The sequence below is a fragment of the Trichoderma reesei genome (assembly GCF_000167675.1).
Source record: "Trichoderma reesei QM6a unplaced genomic scaffold TRIREscaffold_1, whole genome shotgun sequence".
NCBI classification, from domain to species: domain Eukaryota; kingdom Fungi; phylum Ascomycota; class Sordariomycetes; order Hypocreales; family Hypocreaceae; genus Trichoderma; species Trichoderma reesei.
In genome coordinates, this window is record NW_006711148.1 from 2,165,600 (window position 1) to 2,179,292 (window position 13,693).

Genomic DNA, 13,693 nt, shown 5'->3' on the forward strand with positions numbered 1-13,693 from the left:
GCCAAAAAGGGCATTGTGCGTGCGTGATATCGGGGACTATGTAGCCCGGCGACGGCAGCAACCAGATAATGGATGGCCAGCATGTCTGGGGAGCAGTGCGAGCGGGTGAGGGTGATGACAAAGGCCTGCAGGTGGAGGGGAGATGTCAGAAGGAGGATGGTACATCGGGAGAGGTAGTGTCCAGACGGGGGCTCTCATTGGCCGAGAGCAAGGGGCTCCCTCCTCCGGACCTCAGGGTATAAAAGCAGTCTCCCCCCGACTATCCTCTCCCCATCACTCTCCCCTCTTCAACCTCGACGACTCACATCTTATCAACCAACAACCAAGAAACATCTCTCAGAGCTGAGCTCACAAGAGTCTTGCTGTTGGAACCCCTTGCACTCCTTCATCCTGTTAGTTGTCAAGCAACACCTCGCCGTCACTCACCTCCCTGCCTCACCTCTGCCGGCCACCCCACTCGGGATAGGTTCGACACAAGAGGCCACCATCATCACACAGCACCTTGTGCCATTGATTGAACCATGAGTTCCATCGCGGTGGACAGAAGGTCGCCGACTTCCTTGAGGGAGCTTGGCATGAGCCTTGACTATGGCAGGGCCGACACCAAGAGGTCTCGCGAAACCTATATGGAGCCTCGCGTTCGCACTGCCGCCATTGACAATGTCATGGCACATAGGAGCCATAGCAAGCATCGCTCGGGCCCTTCGACAAAGCGCCATCGGTGCTCAGAGGAGGGTGAAGCTGTTCATCATCACTCCTCCTCTCGTCGCTCGTCACGTGAGCTCGATTCTGTCCTAGCCCAAGCATCAGTGTCATCAAGAGGAACAAGCCAAGACTTGGCCGTGAGACCTAGAAGGGTCAGAGCACATCAACTCCCCTCTCCTCCCCCAGAAGACTTCCATTACCGCCGTGGCCAGGTTGAGCTTGTGCCTCGTACCCATGGCTCACACACAAGTCGAGACCTTCAGGGTTTTGGCGCATGGTGCGAGCCAATTGCCTCACCTCAGCAACAAGTCTTTGCTGGAAGCTCCTACAACTATGAGGACGCCTCTCAAAGCACTCGCAGCAGAAGGGATAGCATCTCCATCGCACCCAGCACACCAAGGGACCGGCTATTGCCGATGCCTGAGTTGTCGCCTTTGCCCACCCACTTCGTCTTCTGTCCCTGCTGCGTCGATGAGGAGGGCAGAATCAACGAGACCTGGCACATGGCAGGCCCCGAGAAAATGGAGACTCAATGTAGGTTGCCTCTGATGGTGCGAGCATTCACTTGCGTGGTGATACTGACCAATGGCAGTGGAATATGCAATGGCATACATTGAGCGGATGAAGTCGGCGTAGAACAAGTTGAACAGAGGTCGGAAGAAAGGAAAAGGTGGGCAGAGGGCTGGTGACCAACGTTGGGCAATGGCGTGTGGCGTTTCTGGCTGAGTGATTTGATTGAGTTCATTGCAAGGATTCTCGTGCTTCGCAATCAGCGACCTGTAACCGCTTTCAGTCTCCGTAATGGTAGTAATGAATTGAACGCAGCTCATTCTCTAAGACGGCCCGCTTGTCGAGGTAGAAAGTAGACAGAGTGGCAAAACCAAGAGGGCAAGGCTCAGGACGAGTTGCAGCCGGCATCTTTGATGGTCAGGTGTCTTGGAGGGACATGGTTCCTCAAACGCTAGGCGTCATTATCCAATCCAGTTGAGCGGTTGGTGAGTCTGCCTAATGACGGGCATCATGTACTTGATAAGCACGGCGCGCCCTTGGCCGATCGTTTCAGGGCGAGGATTGAAAAGCAGCGACGGTCGTGGATGAGAAGAGAAGGTGCCAGAAGATTCTCTGTGGTCGCGGACGAGGAGAAGGAGACGCTCGAGGCTGAAACTGTCAAAGGACATGCAGTGTAAGAGCGAGGAAGCGAGAGAGAGGGAGAGAGTGAGGAGAAGTCCTAGATTGGGAGATTGAGGGGGTGGAGCCAGGCGGCAGCCTCAAGCTTGGTTTGGCTTGGTTGGCCTCTTGTCCTAGGTACGTATCTCGCGCCGGGCCGTTTCGGGACCGGACAGGTACGTGTACGAGGCTGCTGTACTAGGTATCTTTTCACATTTGCAACCTGAGGCTGGAATTGTGGGGGTGAATCATTTTTCCATCCCGCCGGATCGCGGACCCCCATTGTTCCAGCTCCAGCTGCCATCTGCCAGAGTTCAGCCGCGCGGATAATAAGCGGGGCCGTCAAATTACGAGACCTCCGCCTTGGCGTTGCCGGGCAGCGAGGTCACCTAATGCGGCAACAAGTAAACAGTGGGTACAAAATTAGAAGATTAACCCCTACATACCTTAGGTATCTTCAAGGATCATCACTTTCCCCATTACACATCTTGGTCTAATAGATCCCCAGCCATCATCAGCGCAAACATCTACTAGTATTACTACTACGCTACTTACCATATCATCGCTATATCATATCATCCTTCTCTTTGCTCTAGCAATTCTCGTCGCCACAGGCGGACCTCCCGTCGCGTCGCCATGGAGCCAGGCTCAATCACCCAGAAGCTCTTCGAGGTCTATCTCCGACTGCGACCCCCGTATCCAGGCGCGCCCCAGACCGAGCCCATTCTCCACGTCGAAGACCCTCACGACAAAGTGCACCCGTCCCACATCACGCTCAACCCGCCCGCGGATCGACGGAGGGCCATTGAGCGGTTTGGCTTCACGCAGGTCTTTGAGGAGGACGCCAGCCAGCTCGATGTCTTCCACTGCACGGACACGTCGTCGCTCATCGAGGGCGTGCTGGCGCCTCAGGGCGGCGACGGCACGGATGCCGTCGTGGCCACGCTTGGTGTCACCGGCTCAGGCAAGGTACGCAGGCGGCGGTGCGAGGTGTTTGGCTGTGTCCATCTAACCTCAGGGGTAGACGCATACGATCCTTGGCAGCCGTAACCAGCGCGGCCTCGCCCAGCTGGCCATCGACGTCATCTTCCGCTCCATCATCGACAACATGGTCGAGTCCGCCCAGTCGCCCACGCTCGACTCTCTCCAAGCCTGCGATGCCTCGGAAGCCACGCTCGTCACGGCGCCCTACTTTCTCGACACGATGAACTCTGATCAGGGGGCGACGTACCGCGGCTCCGGCTCCCGATCAAGCACACCAATGCTGGTACGAAACAAGCCAACCACCCTCTCGTCCTCCCAGACAACCACTCCCAGCAAAATGCGCCCCAAGGCGCAGCAAATGCCCGGCTCCTTTCCGGATTCAGACGTCACAAGCCCGAAAAGTGTCAGGCCTGTTGGAGAATCTGATGAAGACACGCTGAAGCCCAAGGGGCCGCAGCAACCGGACAAGGAGAATCGCCCTACACAGCAGTCTGTGGATATAGGCAGATTCAATACGGTTACCGGGAATCCACCGCCCAAGCGGGCGTTGGAGCGGCCATTCATGTCCTTGACAGCGGCAAGTCGCCTAAAGACAACAGCAGCTAAACAGACCAAAAAGGGCGAAAGCATGACGAGTCAACGACGAACCCTGCGCCGACACTCGACTCTTCTCTCTTCCCTCCCCAGCTCTCCCGACGTCAGCGACTTTATCGTGCCCTGCGATCCCGCCGCCGAATACGTCGTCATTGTGTCCATGTACGAGGTTCACAACGACCGCATCTACGATCTCCTCACCCCCGCCAGCAAGTCGCCGAACAACAAGGACTACCGTCGCCGACCCCTTTTGTACAAGCCAACAGAGCTGTCGCCCGATCGCAAGGTGGTTGCCGGTCTCCGCAAGGTTGTGTGTACTGATGCCAGAGAAGCCCTCTTGGTGCTCGAGGCTGGTCTACAGGAGAGACGAGTAGCTGGCACGGGGAGCAACAACGTCTCCAGCAGGAGCCACGGCTTCTTCTGCTTTGAAGTCAAGAAGCGGTCCTTTGGCTGGAAGAACAACTCTTGGAGCGGCAGCAAGCTGACGGTTGTTGATCTGGCGGGAAGCGAGAGGGCGCGGGATGCAAAGACTCAGGGAGCGACTCTGGTGGAAGCGGGCAAAATTAACGAGAGCCTCATGTATCTCGGACAGTGTCTCCAGAGCCAAAGCGAGATCAGCTCTGGCAAGGTGAGTCTTGTGAAGCCCCGTTTGGCCGTCGCAGAGATGTCGTCTAACCTGTAGCAGCCCAATATTGTGCCGTACAGACAGTGCAAGCTCACCGAGATTCTCTTCTCCAACTCGTTCCCATCCGCGGCGGGATCCTACAGCCACGTTCCTCGCCGAAACCCCCAGCGAGGCATCATGATTGTCACGGCAGACCCCCTGGGCGACTTCAACGCGACATCCCAGATTCTGCGCTACAGCGCTCTCGCCCGAGACGTCACCGTTCCTCGCGCGCCCTCGTTCAGCGTCAACATGCTGGCGCCGAGCCCGACACACTCGACGCAGCACACGCGGCCGTTTGGCAATGCCGGGTTCGGCTCCATGAGAAGCCACTTTTCGCCCGTTAATGCCACGGAGGAAAGGGTGACGATGGAAATTGCCGCGCTGGAGATTGCGCGAATGAGCGAAGAGATTGAGCAGCTGCGCGACGAGATTGAGGTGCAGAGCGAGGCGCGCATTGCGGCCGAGGCTCACCTCCTTAGTACGGAGGATCGCATGATTGACATGGAGGCTGCTGTGCGGGAAGAGTGCGCGATTGAATTCGAGCAGCGCCTTGCCATGGAACTGGCGCGCTTCAAGGCCTCGATGCAGATTGAAAAGGAGCGCCACGAGGAGCACTGGGACCGCAAGGTGGACATTCTCGAGCGCGGCCTGGAATCTGGATTCGAGGAGGGCTTTGACAAGGAAAACGTGCTCGTGGAGAACCTGACTCAGGAGCTGGAGCGGCTGCGGCGGGAGAACACGATCCTCAAGAGGGAGCTTTCGAGCCGCAGTCCCAGCAAGCGCAAGCCGCTCGAGGAGAGGGAGGACTTTTCGATGCCGGCCGGACCCTCGAGCAAGCACGACAACTTGGCCGTGTCAACCCTTGGGAGGAAGCTTGAGCGGATCAAGATTAGCGACGGGTCGAGGGCTGGGGTAGGGCCTGGAAGTCCTAAGAAGATACGCAGGCTGGTGGCCCGGCGGTGGGAGGATTCGGATGATGCGTAGGGGTCGCAGTGATAGTAAAGGGGGTTGGGAAGCAACGCTGCTTTGCAGTCTTTGTTGTCAGGCTGTGAGCTGTTGATTTTTCTTATTTTGCTTTGGAGACGGAGCTGTTTTCAGGGTCTGTTGGGCAGTGATTGGACAAGGGGAACAAAATGACGACGCCACGACCCCTTAGATATACCCATGCTTGAGGATTTTGGCGATGTTGGGATTTTGCACTCTAATTTTCTTGTTTGCGTATCTTTGAGTTTCATACTTAGATAGTTTTCTTCTCTTGTTGAAATAAGTGTATGGTTCATAGTATGGTCGCATGCTCTTGTCTCATGATGCTCCTTTCATAGGTAGGTAGCAAGGCCATAAGCTCTTCTCTTGGACTGATATGCCGGAAGTTGTGGTATTAATTACTATGATTAGCTGGTATGTATCGTTCGCTTCTCTATGTGCAACTGAGAGAGACACGCAAGCGTCGAGTCTCGTGAAATGTATGGGTATCTTCCTTTTATATACTGGGAATATGCAACCCTCGGTCTCGTACGCTGTACCAGAATCGCCATATCTCGTGAGTCCTCTCCCCAAACTCCCAAATCACTTCTTGACTCATTACCATGTTTCTCTCACGCTTGAGAGCCACTGGGCGCATCCTCCTCCACGATGGGATCCCGCATAGGCTCTTTGCCTTTTCCCTTGTCCGTGGCCTTTCCCTTGCCCTTGTCCCTGCTCTGGCTTTCTGTCTCTGTCTGGGGCGTTTCCTGGGCTGGAGGCTGAGCGGTAGTCTGAAGGGGGGCCTGTTGCATGGGAGTTTGCTGCATAGGAGCCTGATACTGCTGTTGATACTGCTGATACTGCTGCTGCGGCATCGTCTGGGGCACAGGCTGCCACTGCATCATCTGCGGCGGCGGCGGCGGCGCAACCACGTAAATCGGCCTCTTGGCCACGCGATTGACCCTATCCGTATCGACGCACGCGCCCACGAACAAGCCGAAATGCATCACGGCCACGATGAACGTGATGACGGCCGCGGCCATGGCCACCTTCTTCTCCTTGAGATAGCGCCTCCGCGCGTCGTCGTCGTCGGTGCACGTGTACACGTATCGGTGGGTCGTGGGGTCGTAGACGTTGGAGCAGTCCTGCCAGGGGTAGTCAGACCCAGAGCCGTAGCCGTTCCACGAGTCCTGGAACCAGGGGCCGAAGAGGGCGGGCAGGATGGCGCCGAGGAGGAAGATGATGAGGCTGAGGGCGACGTGGGCGCCTGGGTGGATGCCGCGCTTGAGGCGGCGGAGGAGGCGGACGAGGAGGTCGGCGAGGGACCAGACGAGGGCAATCATGCACTGTTTTTTTTTTTTCCCACATACATTGTCAGATATTTGTTGTGTCTGATATAGGTAGGAGTGTCAGGGGGGGGGGGGGGCTTACGGGAGGAATGGTGGATATGAGGACCGTGGCGTAAAAGTATTCGTACTTGAGCGTGCTGAAGCCCAGGCCGACGCCCGTGGCGCCGAGGACGACGGACAGGACCTGGAGCGCCGTCTTGGTGAGTTCCCAGGGCCTGTTTGGTTCGGGCTCAGGCGTCTCAAAGATTTGCTGCGGGAGGGGGATTGGGGCATAGGGGATTGCGTTGCGGGCGTCGTAGACGAGGGGCTGGAAGCCGGCGGGGGCGTGGACTGGTTGAGGCGGTTGAGGAGCGGTTTGCGTTGTTGTTGCTGTTGTAGTTTGGGGGGCTGGGGGAGGTTGTCCCTGTTGTTGAGAGGTGGAAGAGGAGGAAGCCATTGTGGGTGTCGGTTTGTGTGGTTGAGGCTGGATTCGGGGTTGTTGAGGTTTCGTAGAGTTGTCGTGAGGACTTGTCAAGACAGCGATGTCTAATTAGAGAGTTGTGTCCTCAGATTCGCAACGAACGAGATTGACGATGGAGTCGAGATGAAACGAGTGAGGTTGTCGCAAGCAACGCAAAGGGCCGTAAGTGAGCAGGAGAGACGTCAAGCAACTCTTCAAAGAGGCTATCGCGACTCTAGCCGTCGAGCGCCCGGAACGAGAAAAAGCAATGCAAAAAACCCACCCAAGCGACGCAAGAGCAAACAGCGCAACGCAAGATTGAGGGAGAAGAGAAAACAGCGAACAAAAAAGAAGTCAGCTCGAACCCGCGGACAATGGCTCTCTCTCTCGCCTATCCGCCAAACGAACGATCAGAGGTAAAGATGACAAAGCGCATTAATACCATGACCCATGAATCAGGACAGGCTCAGCTTGGTCTAGACTTGACAGCAAGGAGCGTATCGCTAATTAAAAGACAGCATCGAACTAACAAAAACTAGGCAGGCAAGGCAGGCTGTCCCGCCCTGCATTCATTGCACCAACTTTGCACGCCAAATGTCGGAGTCAGACAGAACCTGAATCTGTTCGCCTAGGATTTCCAAGACAAGCGTTTAAGCTATCCCTGACCCCTGTCAAATCCGGCCTCGGTCCATCAGAGCGCAGCGCAAAAGGCGATTGGTCCAAATTCCGCTCCTCGACCATCATTGGCTGCAGAGAAAGTGCCGAAAGGACGAAAGTGGATCTCGTGATTTTTCGGGCATTACCTATTTAGGAAAGGAGCCAGGGGTATCCGGCTCTATGTAAGTTTTTTTACACGTACCAGGGGTTTGTAAGATGGAGTCAAATGCAGGGATTGATAGGCAGCAAGACGCCCATTGGGCTGAAGAGCGAAGAAGAGGTCGATTGTCAACAGTGAGCTGAATAGAACAGAGAGGGAGAGAGAGGCAGAGAGAGAAAGAGATGCTCAAAATGCAAGAGTCCAAGATTGTAGCATCGTCATTATAGCTGGTACGTGGTCTAATCGCTCTTCGTAGAATCATATCGCCAGTAAATATCAAACAAGACATCAAACCCGCCCAAGCCCATTACATCCATAGTACCACCTCCTCTCACATTCTCGCGTCCCCTTCATACCTAGAGTAGCATCTCATTCCTTCGCCAAGAGCCAGCCCCTTAAGCAGGAGCATAATACTCCTTCACCGGCTCCTGTCCACGAGCACCAGCAGCAGCAGCAGCAGCAGGAGGCATCTGGACACCGTCCGTCGAAGCCTCGTTCCGCATCGGCTGCCAACCCTGCGTCGCGGGCCCCCAGTTCTGCGGCTGCGCAATCACCATGACGGGCCTCGCCTTGGCCGTGTTCCGCCTGTGCGTCCTCACGCACGCGTCCACGAACAGCCCAAACTCAATGGCGAACAGCATGCACGTAATCACCGCGCCGCCCAGCGCCTTGCCCCGCGGGTAGTGCACGTAGTAGTCGTCGCACTCGTCGTACGTGTGCAGGTTGCCGTACCGGTCGTACGTGTTGACGATGCAGTTCTCCTCGTCCCGGTCCGAGACGTCGTTCAGGGCGACAAACGCCGACAGGCTGCCGCCCATAATGGCCGTCAAGAGCCAGAGGATGAGGCAGATGCCCACGTGCGCGCCCGGGTGGATGCCGGCTTTCCATTTACGCACCGCTCTGGTGATGAGTTCTGCGAGACTCCAAGCGAGACAGGCAGCGGCCTGGAGATGTCATTGTTAGTCCAGCAGCGTTGGCTGTGGGAGAAGCGGAAAAAAAGGAGACAACATACACCAGGAGCTGCGGCAGCACCAATGCCGTAGCCCTCATCCCCCCCGAGAGACGACAAAGACACGCCCAGGCCGATGGCGCCCAAGACAACGACGACGCCGTGGAATCCGAGTCTCGTGTAGGCACCCTTGGTTGACTCGGCCGGAGTAGGCGCAACAGTTGGTTGGCCTGGATAAGGCTGGTAGTAAGGCTGGTATCCGGCAGCCGCCAGCTCTTGAGGAAGAGAGTGCGCGGGAGCGGGCGCCACAGGAACCGTGGTCGTCTGAGCCGTTTTCTGTGCCATTTCGGGAGTTTCTTGGGAGGCCATGGCGACAGATTCTCTGAATGGTAGCGAGCGGTATCGAATGTGAGCTGATCAAGAGTTGTATGAATCAAGAAGTCGACTGAAAAGTGTGGCGAATATGAACCGCGATAGCCTCAGGACTCGACAGATAATACGCAAAAAAAACAAACGGTTCCCTTTCAATAACGACTGAATGTAACCAGAAAACGGCACAAAGCGAGCGTGAGACGTGGTGCAGGATTCGGCACCGAAACGAACGACAAGAGAGCGGCTGCAGCAAAAAGAACTTACAACCGCGATCCAGGCAAAAGGGCGAGCGCCAAGGCTAATATACTAAATTCGACGTCGCCACCCAAACACCGGCGCGGCTGTGTCTGCAGCAGATGGGAAATTTGGTCAAGGCACCCCCCTGTGTTGTCTGTTGGTCTAGGCAAAATCCTCGACTCCAAGGCGGCCAGCAGGATCCACATCCATGAGCCCACCTCCTCGGCCAGCCGCTCCCATGTGCCGCACAGCAGTACAGTATTAGCCGCTGCTACTAGTAGTAACATGATTCTTGTCTGTGCGGCAATGCCTCACTCAAGGAGCATTTCTCGAGGCCGAGGCACAAAGTTGAATAACCCAAAACCAGTGAAACATCTGCCGTCGCTCGGGCAAGGCAGACATCATCCCCGCCGCATTCAGTATCGAGTCTGCGTCGCAAATGGCGCAGCACTTGAAAGATGAGGGCTCGAATGGCAAAGCCCGTCGTCTACAACTCCTGGGAGTGCTCTTCCGTTCCCAGCACTCGCTATATGATCCGAGGGGTCATCGCGGAATCCTGATGGCCGCCTATGCAAATCAAGCCGACAGCCTTCGAGTACCGTCTCATCGAGGCATAAGTGCTCAAAGCCATCATGGTTCAATTCATATGCTTCAGGCCCGCAAGACACCTAGAAGACATTCAGCACACGTCACGCATGAATCCAAAGTGCTTTGCATACCGGTCATCCTTGCATCTTGGCTGCGGTCCGACATCTCTTCTCATTCGCCATCAATTGGACACCTTTATATCTTTATTCTCGCTGTAACACCACCATGAGGCCCATTATGCCCAGCATAACCGTCTTCAGCCAGGGATACTCTGACAGCAGGATCGTGACGTAGCCCACGAAAGGGATGTATCCAACCACACTGCCAATCATATCAGACCGTTCGAGGTAGTCCTGGCCCTTGGCAAAGAGCTCAGTGTCGTCCGCCACGTTGTTGTCTCCTTTCGTCAGGTATTTCGCCTTGTCGCTGTCGGAAGAGTAAGCAGATGCAGACTGTCGCAGAGGGCAAAGCTTCACCTACCCATGGCCAAACTTGCGCACTATCCGGTGGACAATGGGAATGTCCTTGTCCTTGACGTTGTAGACAACAATTTCGCCGACCGAGGTCTCGCTGAGCAGCTGGCGGTTCCACAGGAAGAGCAGGTCGCCTCGCTGGAACGCCGGCTCCATGCTGCCACTGAGGACGACGACAATGGGGGAGGGAGAGTCGGAGACGATGGACAGGCCTTTCCACATCTAATTGCACAGTCAGATCGATCTGTTTCCAGCGCATCTTGCGCCGTGCTAGAGGGTACGTGACGGAGTGTAGCAGCAACGCACCATGAAAGCCGTGGAAAGCACCAGCCCAAAGTTCATGAGCTGGGCGGCCAAGCTGCGCGGGTTCTGGAGGCCTGCAAACATTGTCACGTCTGGACTCTTGAGCAGTTTAAAAAAAAAATGGTGAAGCAGCCGAGATGCCAGACAAGCCGTTTTGTTGGTGTTTGTCTGTTTACTTGCTACCTATGTAGTAGCAAGATCGAACTGAATGCCTCTGGTCAGATTCTGGTCCAATTGATGCCACGATCTTGAGCTTCGGGCGATCTGGACATGGTGGCTATTTGGCGCGTATCGACCAATCACACGCTGCGATAAGCAAGCCGGGTCCACCCCCAGCTTGCAGCTTGCATCGGTACGTACTCCCTGTGGCTGTTGCTTGTCATTTTCGGGATTCTGGAGTTCGATCTGCGGGGACCAGATCTGATGTCATGGACCAGGAAGCCATTGCGCGTGTATGTCATCGGTTGTAATCAGAGGCTGGAATGGAGAGTATAAATCATGTAGAGGAGGCATTGACTCTCTGACTTGACTCTCTTCGCTACTGGACACAACAAGCAAACAGAGATTGCTCAATCCAAGCTCAACCACCGCATCTCCCCATACCAATCGCATACTACCCTGAACCAAGCATCGCAACCATGGACAGCAGCGGCAACAACAACAACACAAACCAGAGCCAGAACCAGCAGAATCCCAGTCTGGTGGGAGCTCATGCGCAATACATCAAGGGCGTGGGGGAGGTATGAACGAACCCACCCGATGAAAGCTCAAACTTCAATTTCAATGACATCTGCTAAATCTCTTCACGCACAGTCCACCATTGGCAGCATCAGCGGTTCGCAGGCCTGGTCCGCCTCGGGAGAGCACGACAAAGCAGCCGCCGTCGACGCAATGAGAAAGGCCGCCGACAAGAGGGATCCGAACCAGGGCTACGGAAAGGCTGAGGAGTGGGCGGGCAAGCTGACTGGCTGCGAGGGCATGCAGAAGGAGGGCGCGGCGAGTTCTCAGAAGAGGAGCGACTGAAGGTTGTAAATGTTGATGTCAATCGAGTTCACTTGCTGCGTAGTAGGTAACACCGAGGGGGACGATCGACTGCGAGTCTTGTACACATATTGTAAATTAAATCGAGGAATATCGTGGAATACGGAACACAATTCAGCAGCTGAAGCTCGCCTTCCACGACAGATGTCGTGCCTTTGAGCCTTCCATGCCTTACGTCGATGCCATCGCAGCTCTCTTTCCTAGTTCGAGCCCTCACATCTGCCTGACCGTCCCGTTGCCCCGGGCAGACCAAAACACCTTTGCAAGTTACCATCAATCACCGTTCGGTGCCTTCTACATACTCCTTCTCACTGCGTGTACTCGGACCTATCGCATATTCTCCTCATATTTCCATCCCCTGCCACGAGTTCGGCTGAACGCGAGCTTTATCAAGTATCAGTAACAAGTTGCCCGTCTTTTTTTTTTCCCTTCCATAACTCCTGATCGTGTTGATCATACTACACCAACAATGGATACAGCGCCTCTGCTCGGCAACCGCCCGGCCTTGATCCAAGACCATGTAAGTGCATACGGTCCACACAGCCATGAGACAGATAGAGAGAGATTCGCTGCTAATGAGCTGCCATCCAGCCCGTCTTCCTACGCGCCAGCCATTCCCCATGGTCCCTCATACCGCAAAATGTGCTCTCCTTTATCCGCGGCTCCATCCTCGCCTATCTCACTGTCGCGGCTATCCTCATCTTGAACTATGAGCTGACGAATCCGCCTCTCAACGGAAACCCATCCGATCCTGGAGACTTGGACCCCAACGATCCCGGATCTGACCCAAACGACCCCAGCTTCTCAACTCTAGCCCAAACGGCAACCAACTGGCGGCTCTTTTTCGAGTTCCCCATCATCAGCTTTGGGCTGGTTCTCTGGTACTTTGTAGTCACATTCGTAGGTCATATGCATCGATGCGTCGAATCAACAAGACGTGCTCTGCATATCTAACCTTGACCTCTACAGTCATGGACATTCACCCACCTGTACTATCCCGATGCCGACGACGTCGATGGACGGGTTGAATATGCCATCATCAGGCTCATGTCTTTGCCCAGAGACCTGGGCAACGCGCGCTACCAATTCTACTTCACCTTGTTCTACTTTGTTACCGTCGCCTACTCCTTCATGAACTCGGCGATATACTGGTTCGTCACGCGGCCGCATGATCTGGTGCACGTTGTCTTGGGGCTGTTCAGCCAAGGATGTCCTGACCAAGTCAAGCTATGGGATGCGACAGCGATGACACTTGCTGGCCCATGTAGGGACATCCTTCCACGTTGAGATGGCAGAAGAAGGAGGCGCACACTGACACGAGCTTGCAGTCAGTGACATCTTTGGCGAGGGGTGGCTGCGGGCCTTTGTCCTCATCAACCTGTACGCGGTCACGCCAGGCATCATGGTGACCGAGGTGCTCTTCCTCAACAGCATCAGGCGCCCCAATGTGAGTGGTGGTAGGCAGTCTAGCCGCTGCAGCCGATACTGACGTGGGCGCAGGGCATCGGCGGCTATCTCTTCGCCCTCCTGGTATTTGCTGCCCTGTACATTGGCTGGGCCTTCATTGGACACGCTGCCACCGACGTCTGGCCATTCTTCTTCCTGGACGCGGCCCAGGTCGGCTCGACAGAAGCGGTGGTGGCATACAGCATCGGCTTCGTGCTGCTGGCCCCTATTGGTAAGGCCCTGCAACTGGTGCTGGTGGACGGCGGCTAACAATGGCTACAGCCCTCATCTTCATGCAGGGCTTCGTTGGCGTGCGGGAGTCGCTGATCCGACCCTACGTCATTGTCCAGGACGCTCTGGGGGCCTAGACACACCAGACAGCTGACGGAGGAGGGGTAATAACGGAGCAACGATCGTGACTCTTGTTGCTTGGGAGGAATCGGAGGCTTCCTTTTGGTAGAGTGACGCATCAAGGGACCTGGCCGATGGTCGGCGGCCGTGTTTAAATCGTGGCCGTCCTATGAAAAAGCCGCACTGATGCGCTGTCATTGTGGGGGGAGAGCAGTCTAGAGCATACTCTTAACCTAGAAGCAATCTCA

The 13,693-nt window shown here is 55.6% G+C and overlaps 6 protein-coding genes across 6 annotated transcripts; 3 read left to right on the forward strand and 3 right to left on the reverse strand.

Moving 5' to 3' along the window:
• Positions 1 to 2,508: 2,508 nt before the first annotated feature.
• TRIREDRAFT_1997 (uncharacterized protein) lies at positions 2,509 to 5,101 on the forward strand (the record flags this gene model as incomplete). Its single annotated transcript, XM_006960878.1, has 5 exons — positions 2,509 to 2,841; positions 2,897 to 3,259; positions 3,344 to 3,345; positions 3,544 to 4,078; positions 4,133 to 5,101. 5 exons carry the CDS (start codon positions 2,509 to 2,511, stop codon positions 5,099 to 5,101), a joined length of 2,202 nt encoding a protein of 733 aa, XP_006960940.1.
• A 611-nt stretch (positions 5,102 to 5,712) lies between these two features.
• Positions 5,713 to 6,865, reverse strand: TRIREDRAFT_102960 (uncharacterized protein; the record flags this gene model as incomplete). Its single annotated transcript, XM_006961701.1, has 3 exons — positions 5,713 to 6,363; positions 6,451 to 6,471; positions 6,512 to 6,865. The coding sequence occupies 3 exons, from the start codon at positions 6,863 to 6,865 to the stop codon at positions 5,713 to 5,715; spliced, it is 1,026 nt and encodes a 341-aa protein (XP_006961763.1).
• A 1,215-nt stretch (positions 6,866 to 8,080) lies between these two features.
• TRIREDRAFT_119806 (uncharacterized protein) lies at positions 8,081 to 9,210 on the reverse strand (the record flags this gene model as incomplete). The annotated part of the gene is made up of 2 exons (XM_006961702.1): positions 8,698 to 9,210; positions 8,081 to 8,629 (listed from the first exon to the last, which is right to left on the reverse strand). The coding sequence occupies exons 1-2, from the start codon at positions 9,001 to 9,003 to the stop codon at positions 8,081 to 8,083; spliced, it is 855 nt and encodes a 284-aa protein (XP_006961764.1). The 5' UTR covers positions 9,004 to 9,210.
• An 824-nt stretch (positions 9,211 to 10,034) lies between these two features.
• TRIREDRAFT_53254 (uncharacterized protein) lies at positions 10,035 to 10,691 on the reverse strand (the record flags this gene model as incomplete). Its single annotated transcript, XM_006961703.1, has 3 exons — positions 10,035 to 10,257; positions 10,312 to 10,526; positions 10,611 to 10,691. The coding sequence occupies 3 exons, from the start codon at positions 10,689 to 10,691 to the stop codon at positions 10,035 to 10,037; spliced, it is 519 nt and encodes a 172-aa protein (XP_006961765.1).
• A 554-nt stretch (positions 10,692 to 11,245) lies between these two features.
• Positions 11,246 to 11,630, forward strand: TRIREDRAFT_1999 (uncharacterized protein; the record flags this gene model as incomplete). The annotated part of the gene is made up of 2 exons (XM_006960879.1): positions 11,246 to 11,347; positions 11,421 to 11,630. 2 exons carry the CDS (start codon positions 11,246 to 11,248, stop codon positions 11,628 to 11,630), a joined length of 312 nt encoding a protein of 103 aa, XP_006960941.1.
• A 487-nt stretch (positions 11,631 to 12,117) lies between these two features.
• On the forward strand, positions 12,118 to 13,462 carry TRIREDRAFT_102964 (uncharacterized protein; the record flags this gene model as incomplete). The annotated part of the gene is made up of 6 exons (XM_006961259.1): positions 12,118 to 12,168; positions 12,240 to 12,548; positions 12,618 to 12,912; positions 12,977 to 13,095; positions 13,149 to 13,326; positions 13,377 to 13,462. 6 exons carry the CDS (start codon positions 12,118 to 12,120, stop codon positions 13,460 to 13,462), a joined length of 1,038 nt encoding a protein of 345 aa, XP_006961321.1.
• Positions 13,463 to 13,693: the final 231 nt, after the last annotated feature.